Consider the following 14,470-nt stretch of genomic DNA (forward strand, 5'->3'; position numbering starts at 1 on the left):
TGATGAAGTGAAAACATCTTCACGCCTCACATCAGGCGGTCTCCATGGCAACCACCTTCTAAGGTCATCTGCTGTTCATGCTCACAACTTTCTGTCCTACCATCACAAACATAAAGACGGTGTCTGCTAAACTTCCTCCATGTTCCAACAGATTTTACAGATGGCCGTCCAGCAGGGGGCGTCAGACACACTGGGCTTTATTTACAGGTGGCAGAGTAAAGGGGGAAGAGGTTGGAGTCCTCAGAGCCGAGCTAAGAATAAAGTTTCCCTCCTTTGCAGATTTTGCCAGTATTTTTTACATCAGTTTTCTTTTTGGTCGTGAAAACAAAATCGTGTTTCCAGCCATGAAGTTTTGGATCCGTTGCTCTGCTCTGCCTGCTTCCTGCCGGCAGGCCGGACCCGTTCAGATCATTTATGTTTTTCAATAAAGTTTTCCCAGGCGGTCTGATGATCCGTTGGGATCATTCCTGCCTGGAATCTGCAGTGTATCTGGATTATGTCACTAATGGTTACCATGGCGTTGGCGGAGCAGCGCCATGTTTAGCCCGACCAGAACCGGTTCTGTCCAGAGGAAGAGGAGGCAGGATGAAGCTTCAGCAGGAATCAGGTGAAAATAAAAACTTTATTGGTTTAAACATAAAGACAAACTTTACAAAATAAAAGGCATTAATTCTCCGTGATTTCTCTCTCTGGTTCCCTTTGACAACGCAAAAACCGTAAAAGCAAACCCGACAGACAGACGGCCAGCAGGGCGGCGCCGCTGCACAACAACAATGGAGGCAAGCGGCGGCTCTGCAGAAAGCAGATCATTATTATAAATATACAGAATGATGGATTCAGCTTCCAGTGAAACGTTTACAAAGCTCATAAAGCCGGGAGGGAATCGGAGAAAATCCAAAAAACTCTCCATCCTCCATGTCCATTTAGAAACTCCGTCCGATTCACTCCATCTTAGACATCTCCAGCTTCGTCGTCTGGGTTTCCTGAAACAGAGAGATCAATATAATTCATTCATTGATTGATTGGGTTCATAGTGAGCTGCTTCAACACAACACCTGGCTGTTAGCCTGTATGCTATCTCAGTTAGCACTCTGCGTCCTGACAGGAGCTGGACGGTTTGATCGTTTTTAATAATTGGCGTTTAAAGCTGAGGATGTTTCATGAACAGCAGATCATTTGTAATAACTTTATGCTTCACAATGAACAACAGGAGAGCAGAGAAGACAATCAGAGTCTTCCCGACTAACCCTAGGGTTTAATAGAGCTCTGTATCATCATCATCATCATTAGTAACACAAACAGCCTGTCCAGTAGGAATGAGCAGGATGAAGGCTGGTTTAAAAATAAACCAGGTTAGAGGTTAAATTCAGGAGAAACCAACATGGAGGACAGACTGCTCCAATCAGAATCGATGACATCATCGACAATTAAACGCAGTTTACGCTCCTACTGACGGATTCATTTCATTTCACGACCCAAAGACGACAAGAAGACGACAAGAAGACCGGATCTGAACTGGTCTCAGCCGGATCCACCGGGTCGGTCAGCAGAACTGGACTCTGGTTTTGCTCCTCAGATTATTAATGGCTGACGCAGCTCAGCCCTCCTATCATTGCCATGACAACAAGCATGATGCAACCATGGCGACCGGTCAGCTGTGCTGGGCATTTGGCTCCCCCTGCTGCTTAGATGCAGGACACCACCAAGTGGTTTCTGTGCATCAGGTAACCATGGTAACCCTCTGGGAGGTCAGAGGTTAAAGTGACTAAACTGAACATTGATCACACTGGAAAACCAGAACCAGGAAGTGAAACCAGGAAGTAGGAACTGACCTCGTCTGAGTCCAGAAGAGGGGGTAGCGCTCTGTGGAAACAAGAGGAGCCAGTTAGCTGGACGCTAGCTCGATGTTATCTGGAGGCTAGCTCGATGTTAGCTGAGGCTAGCTCGATGTTATCTGGAGGCTAGCTCGATGTTAGCTGAGGCTAGCTCGATGTTATCTGGAGGCTAGCTCGATGTTATCTGGAGGCTATCTCGATGTTAGCTGAGGCTAGCTCGATGTTATCTCAGGCTAGCTAAATGTTAGCTGAGGCTAGCTCAATGTTATCTGGAGGGTAGCTAAATGTTAGCCGGAGGCTAGCTCAATGTTAGCTGGAGGCTATCTCGATGTTAGCTGAGGCTAGCTCCATGTTATCTCAGGCTAGCTAAATGTTAGCTGAGGCTAGCTCGATGTTATCTGGAGGCTAGCTAAATGTTAGCTGGAGGCTAGCTCGATGTTAGCTGGAGGCTAGCTCGATGTTAGCTGAGGCTAGCTCGATGTTATCTGGAGGCTAGCTCGATGTTATCTGGAGGCTAGCTCGATGTTATCTCAGGCTAGCTCGATGTTAGCTGAGGCTAGCTCGATGTTATCTGGAGGCTAGCTTGATGTTAGCTGAGGCTAGCTTGATGTTATCTGGAGGGTAGCTAAATGTTAGCCGGAGGCTAGCTAAATGTTAGCTGGAGGCTAGCTCGATGTTAGCTGAGGCTAGCTCGATGTTATCTGGAGGCTAGCTCGATGTTATCTGGAGGCTAGCTCGATGTTATCTCAGGCTAGCTCGATGTTAGCTGAGGCTAGCTCGATGTTATCTGGAGGCTAGCTCGATGTTAGCTGAGGCTAGCTTGATGTTATCTGGAGGGTAGCTCAATGTTAGCCGGAGGCTATCTTGATGTTATCTGGAGGGTAGCTCAATGTTAGCCGGAGGCTAGCTCGGTTCGGGTTGCAGAGCAGGATCTGACTCACATATCGGCCATCGATGACGGGATGTTCTCCTCCACCCACTTCAGATCTTCATCCTGTCCCGAAACGTTCACAGCAGAACCGCTTGATTAGTAAACAGCTAAAGCTGATGAAGATGGTGGTGATGAAGATGATTTACAGAGCTTACCACTTTGTTGGGTTTGGCCGTCCCGTTGGTCTCGGTCTTCGTCCCCCTCATCTTCATCCCCTCTGATGGGAAACAAACAGCAAAGCTTCAACATGTCAGAGTTCCTGGACCAGCTGAAGGCGGCGGAGGAATAAATGTGGATCACAACCAAAGTTTGGTCCGCTTCCTGTTCACTTCCTGTCTGGGCTGAACCGTTTAGTAATACATCTGTAGGAACTGATGACCAGCAGCTACAGAATCTGGTCTCCATAGCAACAATCCAGAACTACAGAACCAGATGAGACACGTTTACAGTCTGACCCGGATGGAGACCACAAAAACTGGAAAATTATCATTCGAAACATACCGTGACTTCTGCTGGCCTTAACCTTTTTACTTTCCAGTTTATTTTTTTAAAGCGGTCGCCACTGATGAACAATTCCTGTCAGATTCCAGCTGCTGGAGCCAGCCAATCAGAGCTCACGCTTTAGACACGCCCACTTTGAGTCTGCAGAGAACCTCGACTCAATCAGACGGTCAACAAGCTTCAACATATAAGAAACAACACACTAAGCCTCAAGACTTCAGTCATCTGCTGCTTTTCCAAACATATTAACTATTTAATAAGGATTATTATGGGATGTGCACCGATTAAATATTAAATATTAAAACCAGTGATCCCCTGAATCAAACAGGAAGCTAAAACTTCACTTCATGACAAACTGCAGCTTCACTGGAGGCTGCGAGGAAGGGCTGAGGAAGATGAACGATGAAGGTTTCTGACCAAAAGCCTCGTTCATCATGGGCTCCTTCTCCTCCTCATCCTCACTGTCCACGTCCACCAGGGGGCTGAAGGCGTACCTGACATGCACAAACACAGTCCACTTAAAACCACAGAATAAAACAAGACCCAACCCAGAACGCTTCTTACATCTGATTATTGGCCGACGGTCGCCATAGGAACATGATGACCAATAGGATGATGGAAAACAGGAAGCGCCAGAAAGCGTCTTGGATCCAGACTTCTCTCCAGTCCTGAACCAGAAAGGATGAAAACATTAGACACGTGATGACGGAGAGACAAGAGGGCGTCTCCTTACTTACAGAGCGACACCTGGACATGGTGAAGTTCTTCGCCGTCCAGATGATGAAGATCACCGAAGCTGAAAACGACACAGAGCTTTAGAAAGGCAAGAAGAGGAAGAGGAGGAAGAGGATGCATTCCCGCACCGATGACAGCGAAGATGAGCGTGTTGCTGAAGTGTCTGAAGAGAGAGAGCTTCACAACGTTCCTCCTCAGCTTCAGCAGCTTCATCGTCTGAGCCAGGCTCACGAAGATGTGGAGGCAAAGGTCAAGGAAGCTTCATCAAGAAACTAAGACGCTACAGCTAACCAGGACCAAATGCTCCAAGTAGAAACAACACAGAGCGCCATCATGGAGGATTCTAATATGGGGGATGCTAGCATGGATCGCCAACACAGAAGAAGCAGCAACAGCTTGATTCTCTACAGCTAAAAAGGAAAGGTTCGGTAGCGGATATCCACCAGCAGAGGGCAGAGTCGAGCACAGCCAACGGAATAGCAGCCAGAAGAACAACATCATCTTCAGCCTGAAGACAAAGGGAGCAGGAGAAGGAGATGAACACAAGAATAAAGGAGGGAGAAAAAGTAGGATGAGAAAAAATAAATAGAAGTTAAATCAGCAGCTGACTGGTTCTCAGAGGCTTTTTCTTCTGTTTTCAGATTAGAAATCTGAACCTGGAGTTCAGTCCAGGCAGAAACAACGAATCGAACAGCGAAACAAGATTCAATCATGACTGAAGGCTCTGACGCTGTAAGGATATCCACCAGACAACGCAGGAGTCGGTCAGAGCCAGAACCACGTCACAAACCATCAGGCTCCGGTCGTCGTTCCCGCGATCCTGCAGAACACACGGGTTAGACCGGGCCGGAACTGATCCACAACTTGGCTGGAGCAGGTACAACAGAACCTGGCCAACGGGTTAGAACCTGAGCCACTGGAACCGGGCCAGCAGGTCAGAACTCACTGTGTGGACCCGCAGGATTCCCTCGATGATGGAGAAGAGCAGGTAGAGCAAGCCGACGCCGACCACTCTGTGCAGCAGGGCACCCAGCCTTGGCCTGACAGAAACAGGGGGGGGGGTAGAAGGTCAAAGGGGTTAAAGGTCATGATAGCTTAGAAACAAAGAAAACCTACAAATATGGGAATCATGAAACTCTGTAACATCAACTCCGGATGCAAAAACTGAGTTTATTTTTCTTATGTAATAAAACGCATTAAAACAGATGTCTGTGAGTTGCCAGAGTGAGGCATCTCACTGCAAAGATCCTCTATGCAGGACGAGAGGAAGTTCAGGAGGGAACCTGGAGGACCAGTCAGCAGTGTTCTCAATCAATTTAATCTTTGAGACATGTTAATAAACACAAATGCTGTCAGAACCTTGAACCGGCTAGGAAGTGATTCGTGGTTCTGGGCGACCCGTTCACTCCAGGCCTGGTTCTGTTATACTACTGGGATTACTGTTCTGTGATGGCAGCAGCAGCAGCTGGACTCACTTGATGATTCCGTATCCCAGACTGCCGATGATCACCAGAACTCTGGCCAGCGTCCGCTTCACGGCCGAAAGCACCTCGGCAAACACATCCGCCCCCGGGACTGCAGGAGGACACATGACAGCTCAGGAAGTCAAACCAGGAGGAGACAATGGCTAATAGGCTAACATGATACCTGGCTAATAGGCTAACATGATACCTGGCTAATAGGCTAACATGATACCTGGCTAATAGGCTGACATGATACCTGGCTAATAGGCTAACATGATACCTGGCTAATAGGCTAACATGATACCTGGCTAATAGGCTGACATGATACCTGGCTAATAGGCTAACATGATACCTGGCTAATAGGCTAACATGATACCTGGCTAATAGGCTGACATGATACCTGGCTAATAGGCTAACATGATATCTGGCTAATAGGCTGACATGATACCTGGCTAATAGGCTGACATGATACCTGGCTAATAGGCTAACATGATACCTGGCTAATAGGCTGACATGATACCTGGCTAATAGGCTAACATGATACCTGGCCAATAGGCTAACATGATACCTGGCTAATAGGCTGACATGATACCTGGCCAATAGGCTAACATGATACCTGGCCAATAGGCTAACATGATACCTGGCTAATAGGCTAACATGATACCTGGCTAATAGGCTGACATGATACCTGGCTAATAGGCTAACATGGTATCTGGCTAATAGGCTAACATGATACCTGGCTAATAGGCTGACATGATACCTGGCCAATAGGCTAACATGATACCTGGCTAATAGGCTAACATGATACCTGGCTAATAGGCTAACATGATACCTGGCTAATAGGCTAACATGATACCTGGCTAATAGGTTGACATGATACCTGGCTAATAGGTTGACATGATACCTGGCTAATAGGCTAACATGATACCTGGCTAATAGGTTGACATGATACCTGGTTAATAGGCTGACATGATACCTGGCTAATAGGCTAACATGATACCTGGCTAATAGGCTAACATGATACCTGGCTAATAGGCTGACATGATACCTGGCTAATAGGCTAACATGATACCTGGCTAATAGGCTAACATGATACCTGGCTAATAGGCTGACATGATACCTGGCTAATAGGCTAACATGATACCTGGCTAATAGGTTGACATGATACCTGGCTAATAGGCTAACATGATACCTGGCTAATAGACTGACATGATACCTGGCTAATAGGTTGACATGATACCTGGCTAATAGGCTAACATGATACCTGGCTAATAGGCTGACATGATACCTGGCTAACAGGCTACCTGATACGCCGTCAGAGTTGATGCTCTGGAACTCGGCGTAGTACACGGCTTTCTCCAGCATGCCCAGGAAGATGACGCCACCAATCCAGAACTGGATCCGCAGCAGGCTTCTCCAGTAGCAGGCGGACAGAACCAGCCACAGCACAGCCAGCAGCACATACACGATGCACATCACCATGTAGAACTGGAGAGACATGGAGGACGTTAGCAGGACGCTAGAGTTAGCCAGGGGAGTTAGCAGGATGCGTTAGCAAAAGAATTTAGCAGGAGGTGTTAGCCAGTGGAGTTTGCACAAGGAATTAGCATAATCAGTTAGCAAGAGGAGTTAGCACCCATGTCCGTGCTACAAAACGTTTATTTGAGTTTTTACTGGAGCAGCAGCACCTGACCCGAGGTCAGAAAGAATCTGCCTTTATTTTGAAGGAAAGCCAAGAAAATGGCTCCACCAGTCTGCAGGGTCCATACGTGGTCTAGTTAAAGGCCTACAGGAGCTTAACAATGTCTAAATGTTCATGTTTGTGTAGGGCGAGGCCAAGCTGTAGTCTCTCATGGTTGCTATGGAGACCTAGAGACCCTGAAGATGGGTCCAGCGGACCCGCTTCAGTCCGGTCTGGTCCAGTGATTGGCTCACGCCTTCTTCCATGTTCTCCTGTTTTACCCATTTTGAACAGAGTTCCAAGTGAAGCAGCCCTCTGAGGTGAGTCCAGTTTATAACCCAGACAGGAAGTCGAATGACATCATGTTTCAGATCTGAACTCTAATCATGTTTTACAAACTAAAACATGATTCAGTCAGATTTACTTTATTCTGTTAATTCTGGAACGTGGATTTTGAAATTTTAAAAAAAGAAATACATTAAAAAAAAGGTAAATTAAAATTGTATTTAATAAACAGAAAACAAATGTAAAAAGCTGGGATGTTTTTATCTGCTGCTAAATAAATTAACAGTAAAACAATAAATTAAGATTTTATACACATCTTAACCAGGATACATGTTTAATGCGTGTGTGTGTTTGATTGTGTGTAAGACCTCGTGGGGACCATTTTCCTGACTCATACTACGTTGTGGGGACCCACTGCTCCCTGTGACTGGCTGACCCCTGACCCAAAAACAGGACTAGGGTGTGAACTGAGTATGGGTCAGGATAAAGGTAAGATTTAGACCAGAGGTCACCAACCTCCTAGAGACTGGGAGCTGCTTCTTTCATTTTACCTCAGAGTGGCCATCTTTTTATTATTCCTATCTTGATTTGATACACAGTAGGTCAGAGGTCACCAACCTCCTAGAGACTGGGAGCTGCTTCCCGGGTCCAGAGCAACACGAAGGGCTGCTGGTTTGATTCAGACATAAATATTGTTGTCTCAGCCTTTATAACAATATTAATATATGTATATATGATCATATTAATGTTAGGGATTACTGACAATAGTTATCAGTAATAATTTATCATGGCAGATATGGTTCATTACTATCATGTGATCAGAAGTTCTTAGTTCAGAGTTGTGAGTTTGATTCCCTGTTGGAGATTTTCTGTCTGATTCTAAATTGTCCAAAGTGACTGAGAGTCTGGATTGTTGCAGCTGCAGCTGAACATCTGGAGGCACTGAGAGATTTTCCTTTAGATACAAACAGAAAAGTTATTATTATTTTATTATCCAACCCTCTTTACTATTAACTAAACTGGAGAGAAAAAAAGTTCTTTTGTGCCAAAACATTTTGTATGTAGCACATCAGTGTGAGTCTGTGGGGGTCAAAGGTCAGCCAGAGCCTGAATCTTATTGGTCAGTTTGTTTTTTCTGTGAGCTAAAAACGATGAGTGGAGTTTGAATCTCCCGTTGTTCTAAGATCCTGAGTTTTTACAGTGTGCGGTTCTGTTGGGTCGTCGGTTTATGAACTTTTTTTGGTTCCATGAACTTAAAAGCTGACGGGTCGCCTGTTGGCTGAAACCAGGAGATGTCGAAATAAAAAATGTCCGACAGATCAGAAGGTAAAACTAAACCACTGAAGCAGAACACACTTTGTTTTATTTTAACACAAACGATGTTAAATGATAAAGACATGGAAGTGAAGCCTATAAACCCAGTAGATCCACGTCCAGAGGAGGATGTAGATTCCAGGTCCAGGTGGTGTCAGAGTCCAGAGGAGCAGAAGGTGAAGCAACAATGTTTGATTCATTGGGAACGTTTCCACTAGATTAAATGGTTTAACCCTCAGTTTTAGCTCCACGCTCAGGAAGAGCAGCAGAGGTCAGTTAACTGGTGACCCATCAGCTCTGCAGGTCAGGAAACATCAAAGAAGCTCATAAACCGGCGACCCAACAGAACCGACCCGGTAAAAAGCTTCACCGGGATCCAAACGGCTCTTAGAACTACAGGAGGTTCAAACTCTGATCATTCAGTTTTATCTTACAGAAAAAACACCAAATAAACAAAAGCAAACTGACCTTTAACCCCCACAGACTCCAACGTGATCTACGTACAAGATGTTTTGACACATAAGATCTTTATTTTCTCCACAATTTTGTTAATTGTAAAGAGGATTCATAATAAAAATTTCAGAAATTATTCTTTTCTTTTTTTACTCCAAGGAAAATCTTAAGATAGGCAGAGAGGGAGCAGCCTGCAGGCGCCGCCGCCCTCCGATAAAACCCTGCAGGCGCCGCCGCCCTCCGATAAAACCCTGCAGGCGCCGCCGCCCTCCGATAAAACCCTGCAGGCGCCGCCGCCCTCCGATAAAACCCTGCAGGCGCCGCCGCCCTCCGATAAAACCCTGCAGGCGCCGCCGCCCTCCGATAAAACCCTGCAGGCGCCGCGCCGAACAGTTTTATGCATAAAGCAATTTATTTTAAACATTTTGTATAATTTACTTATTTTTATCTAAATATAAACAAATGTTATTAATTCAATGTAAAAACATTAAATTAAATCATGTCTTTGGCAGTGCTCCCTAATGACAGTGGCTATTTTTAGAACTTGCTCCATCAGGCCACTGACCAGGTCCCATCGGGCGACTGGGGGCCCGCGGGCCCCGTGTTGGTGACCCCTGGTTTAGGCTGTAGAAACGAATAGAAGTCAATCCAAGGTTCCTACAAAGATAGCCATGCAGATGTGTGTGTGTGTGTGTGTGTGTGTGCGTGTGTGTGTGTGTGTGTGTGTGTGTTGGGGTCTCACCACCATCAGTGGCCACTCAGTGGCTGATATGAAGCCATGAGGTCCCTTCATGCTGACCTGAACTGGAAACAGAAACACAGAACCAGTTCAACCAGGAAGAGACCAAACACCCTGTGTGTGTGTGTGCGTGTGTGTGTGTGTGTGTGTGTGTGTGTGTGTGTGTGTGTGTGTGTACGGACGTTGCATTGTACACGGCCTGGTTCCGGTCTTCTGGACCTTTATGATGAACATGTAGGCTCCGTCCTCCCAGGTCCGGGCCACGATGTCGACGTCGCTCTGAGGAACAAACAGGGTCAGCTCCCTGACCTTTCACCCCACAACAAACCCTGACCCGGTTCTGGTGACCCGACAGACCTGACTAGAGGAGCCATCAGCAGCCTGAGGACCAGAGAAGAAGAAGATCAGTCAAGTTCACATGAAGGTTCTGGACCATAGGTCCAAACGTCTCTGACCGGAACCGGACAGAACCGGGCCGTACCTTTGGTTCTGGTTTCTTAGCTTCCCTCCTCCTCCTCCCGGATTTTTCCTTTGAGTCAGAATGGAAAGACAACATTAGAGTTCAGAACCAGAACTGGACTGGCTGATATAGCCGAACCAGAACCACACCCAGCGACGATGCGTTCACTGACCGCAGGTAAAAACCGAACTGGTTGACCTGAATTGTAACCTGGTCCAACAGGGCCGGTTTCAACTCCAAGGCTAAAGTATTGATCAATTCAGAACCAGGTCGGGTCCAAACACCAGCCTGGGTTTCTGCTGCCTCCAGCAGCTCAACTTTAACCTTCTAAAAGTCGATTCAAGGTCACCGTGAGTTACACTAAAGGTCACAGAATCTATCCTGCTGCCAACTGCTGGGCAGGGGTTTTATTTTTTACGTTAAAAGCATTTTTAATTAAATAACTTCAAGTTTAATTTTGAGTATTTTTTATATTTAGAGGGGAAAAGTCTATTTGAGGAATTTAACTTAAAAAGAAAAATGATGAGAATCAAAGTTTCTTCCCGTTTCTCCTGCGGTGACGTTATCAGTGTTGCTGCTTTTGGACCCACCGGAGCGGACAGTGATGATGATGGTGACTGTTGGTTCTTCAGCAGCGTGGGCAGGACCGGCTGCGCTACGCTGAACTGAAACACCAAGCAAACAGCTTTAGTTGCGTCTTCGTCTCCGACTCGGCGGCTGCTCACCCGGCGGTCCTCACAATGTAGGGCTTTAGCTGGACACTGATTGGCTCGTGGGCGTGCTTTATGAAGGCCCCCGATCCTCCCTCTACTTTCACCGAGTCTGAATTGAAGTAATCCTCTTTATTCAGCTGGGTGGAGACACAAACATCAACTGAGCCAAAATATCCTACAGAAATACAGGCACTTGAAGGCAACGCACCTGGATAACAAGATTAAAGCTGCAGGAACTTAATAAAATGTTTTAGTGATAACTGTCACTATGATCCAGAAACAGCCAATCAGAGCCAGGAGGCGGGTCTGAGCGCTGTCAATCACAATCTCGTGTGACGCTGTCCATTCCTTTGTTCTCTGCTACACTGCAGCTAGATAGCTAGCCTGTTACAAACATCAGCTAATCGCATAAAAAATTACAACTAGCGCAATAGTTTCCATTTCCATTTTTTCTGTTCCTACCAAAAACTGGATGATGAAGTTCTCGGTCGGCTGCTTCGGCCTCAGCTAGCAAAGAATTCATCATTTCATTTTCTGCTGTTTTGTTTATTTTGGATATTTAAAATGTCCAGTGTTAAATGTTTATTAGAATAAGGTTTATTGATCTTTGAGAATGTTTCCATTACTGGAAAATGGTCTCAAAACAACAATATTATTGTTTATCACGATAACTTCTGGATCAATTCATTATCCAGCTAAATTTGTTACAGTGAAAGGCCAAAGCACAGCCTGTCGCTAATGCTAATGCTAAAAAGCGCAGTCAAAAATGACAGCAAATAAATGGTTTTTCTGTAACAGCAAGTTGTTTCTCTGGCATTAACACAATTAGAGAGTACATGAGGATGATTGACAGCACTAAGATCGATCTTTTCATAAACTTTCTGTTTCATATCAAACTGTCACAACATGGAGGCAGTTTGGCAGAAAACATTATCTTTAGAAAAGTTTCTGAAACTTTTCAGCCGCATCGTTTCTGCTCCAAATGAACCTCTGAGCCAAACCAGGACCCGGCGGTACCACCAGGACCGAGCCACTTACGTCTTTCTCGTAGACCTCTTTGTAGCAGTGGGAGTTCCTCAGGTACCAGAAAACCTCTATCTTTGAGGACGGGGAGCAGTTCTGAGGAACAGCTGAGACAAACACAGAGGTCAGGGGTCAGGGGTCAGAGGCCAGGCCGGAATCGGACTGGGTCGGAACTCACCTCGCAGTTGGATGGTGCTGCCGTTGAACAGCGTCTTCCTGAAGAGGAAGAAGTGGTTCTCCTGAAACACAACCAGAACCAGAGGATCCGACTGAACCAAACCCAGGAGCAGAGGTACAGCAGAATGGCCTAGTCAAAGCCCATACCCAAAGCTAACTTAAGTCCTGTCAAGAAAACTCAAAGATCAAAAGTTTGGTTCTTGTAAATAGAATAAGGAGGTTCTGGAGGCTTGTAACGCGTCCGTGAGTTCGGCTCCTCTCTTAGTGACGTCACACACACACACAATTCTGACTACTAAAGTTGTTAAATTCTCATTAATTTGCGCATTCCGTGTTCGCCATTTTCTGATCAAATCACTTCATGTCCCTGACTCGGCTTTAATGACTAACCCAGAATCAGCTCCATGGAGCAGTAGAACCGAACCAGAACCACCTGAAACCGAACTCTCTCTCTCCTCCTTGGAACCTTTTAGCATCACTAACTTCTAGCTAACAGGAAACTCACACCGACGTCCACCGTCCACTTCCCCGGTTCCGATATGGCCCGGACGAGTCCAGGTCCGGCGGCCAGCAGCAGCAGCAGCACCGCAGAGCAGCAGAACCCAGAACCGGTCCGACCCGGACCCACAAAACCCGCCATTCGAACCAGCAGGAAGAAGAAGGGACCAACGGAGAGACAGTTCACAACAAGCGGGACACTTCCGGATTTCGGGTGATGACGACACATGAAGAACAAGACGGCGTTCAGGGACTGTGGGACTTTTTAAAAACAACAACACTTGAGAAGGTTTTGGGAGATTCTCTGACCCGGTTTAGGTCCAAAGCAGGTTTCCATGGCAACATAGAAAATTTAAATCGTTTTCTGCTTTATTGTGTCACTTAGTGTCATATTATTTGTGTTTTGTTCTCATATTTGTTTTTGAAAAGCTGAAATTTTGCTGATTAAATACCTTCATCCCCTTCAGCATGACACTGTCTCCTCTACCTCCATTTGTTTATACAAACATCTCTAAAAATTAACCGGAATGTTAGGTTGAGCCTGTTGGGATGTTTCATCCTCGGTGTTTATCACATTTTCATCTGAAAAATGGGGACAAAAATCACCTGATCATAAACCAGGCTTAAACTTTCCTTAAACTTTCCTGAAGCTCATTTTCCTGTCCATCGAATCAAGTTCAGGGATGTGCTCTGAAGGACGGTTATACATTAACGAGTTGTTAAAATATACAACGCTCTGTACTTCTTAAAATTAAATAATACTGAACAGCTATTCACATTTCTGCAATCTGACACTATATAAATAAAAACTGCCTTGATTTGACTGAAAATATTATTTAAGCTCTCAGCTGTTGTTTCTGTGTCATTCTGAGGTCTGAGGGTGAATAAATATTGTGGACCGAGTTTTACACCTGGGTGGAGAAAGTACTCCTGGATCAGTGCCTGTAGTGCTTGGAGCTGACCCAAAGGAGATGTAAACCTGTTCTGGTTCTGGTTTAGCTGGAGCTTTCCTCCGGTTCAACTGAATCGTTTTTCTCCAATGTTTTATTGTCTGATCAAACGTGTCGGTTAGAATGAACCTGACTGTCTGCTTGTAGAGCTCCAAGGTACAGCGTGTGGCACTAAATATAACCACTAGGGGGCAGCAAACGTTGACTGACATCAGGGTTGAGAGGAGGGTGTCTTTCAGGCTGACTGGTTCCGCCTGGATCAGGTCCATCAGCTGTGAGCAGGACGCACCCAACAGGACCGGAGGAACACGTTTCTGTTTGTTCATCAGTTCACTGACGGAAACTTACAGTAAAACCACTTTTAGTCAGAGTTTGACTGTTAAAACTGTTCAGTTTTTAAAAGTGTTTTTGGTTGGAATATTTTCTGTAAACTCTATAAATGAACATTTTGAGCTTGCTGGAAATCAGGCTTTTTGCCTGACAATAACTGCATTATCTGCTGCTGTCTGCTGTATGGAAACAGAATGTATTAATGTTCAACTGTTAAAATATTTTAGGTCTCTGCATTCACTGAGTACTAAATAAGATTAGATAACGTTGAACATCTTTTCACGTTTATCTAATCTGGCACTATACACATAAAAACATTTTTTTTATGTCAATAAAATAAATGTTTTACATGTGTTTTATATAAATATGAATATGAGATATT

At 45.4% G+C, this 14,470-nt stretch overlaps 1 protein-coding gene across 4 annotated transcripts; it reads right to left on the bottom strand.

Annotated features, from left to right (window-relative positions):
• Positions 1-603: 603 nt before the first annotated feature.
• Positions 604-13,120, bottom strand: zgc:162698 (Transmembrane protein 87A-like). 4 transcript variants are annotated; one of them, XM_044119761.1, is made up of 21 exons: positions 12,816-13,109; positions 12,312-12,372; positions 12,149-12,240; positions 11,137-11,247; positions 10,988-11,062; positions 10,419-10,466; positions 10,295-10,318; positions 10,120-10,216; positions 9,941-10,002; positions 6,770-6,953; positions 5,478-5,577; positions 4,949-5,042; positions 4,442-4,510; positions 4,131-4,239; positions 4,005-4,063; positions 3,832-3,935; positions 3,685-3,761; positions 2,922-2,983; positions 2,777-2,829; positions 1,833-1,863; positions 604-983 (listed from the first exon to the last, which is right to left on the bottom strand). In XM_044119761.1, the coding sequence occupies exons 1-21, from the start codon at positions 13,035-13,037 to the stop codon at positions 942-944; spliced, it is 1,776 nt and encodes a 591-aa protein (XP_043975696.1). In that variant the 5' UTR covers positions 13,038-13,109; the 3' UTR covers positions 604-941. The 4 variants fall into 4 exon arrangements, 3 of the variants coding, with proteins under 3 accessions (XP_043975696.1, XP_043975695.1, XP_043975697.1); XM_044119760.1 differs by lacking the exon at positions 4,442-4,510 and adding an exon at positions 4,745-4,822 and having other exon boundaries at positions 12,816-13,101; XR_006370862.1 differs by lacking the exons at positions 604-983; positions 1,833-1,863; positions 2,777-2,829; positions 2,922-2,983; positions 4,442-4,510 and adding exons at positions 2,990-3,186; positions 3,268-3,408; positions 4,745-4,822 and having other exon boundaries at positions 12,816-13,120.
• Between the last annotated feature and the right edge of the window lie 1,350 nt (positions 13,121-14,470).

This window comes from Gambusia affinis, linkage group LG06 (assembly GCF_019740435.1).
Source record: "Gambusia affinis linkage group LG06, SWU_Gaff_1.0, whole genome shotgun sequence".
Lineage (NCBI taxonomy): Eukaryota > Metazoa > Chordata > Actinopteri > Cyprinodontiformes > Poeciliidae > Gambusia > Gambusia affinis.

Bases quoted from the DNA above. Each gene is read 5' to 3' on its own strand.
- zgc:162698 (XM_044119760.1), bottom strand. From the start codon at position 13,037: ATGTGTCGTCATCACCCGAAATCCGGAAGTGTCCCGCTTGTTGTGAAC. The intron at 12,241-12,311 runs GTGAGTTCCGAC...TGTTTGTCTCAG, and splicing joins CAGCACCATCCAACTGCGAG to CTGTTCCTCAGAACTGCTCC. The intron at 2,984-3,684 runs GTCAGAAACCTT...GTTTCCCATCAG, and splicing joins CATGATGAACGAGGCTTTTG to AGGGGATGAAGATGAGGGGG.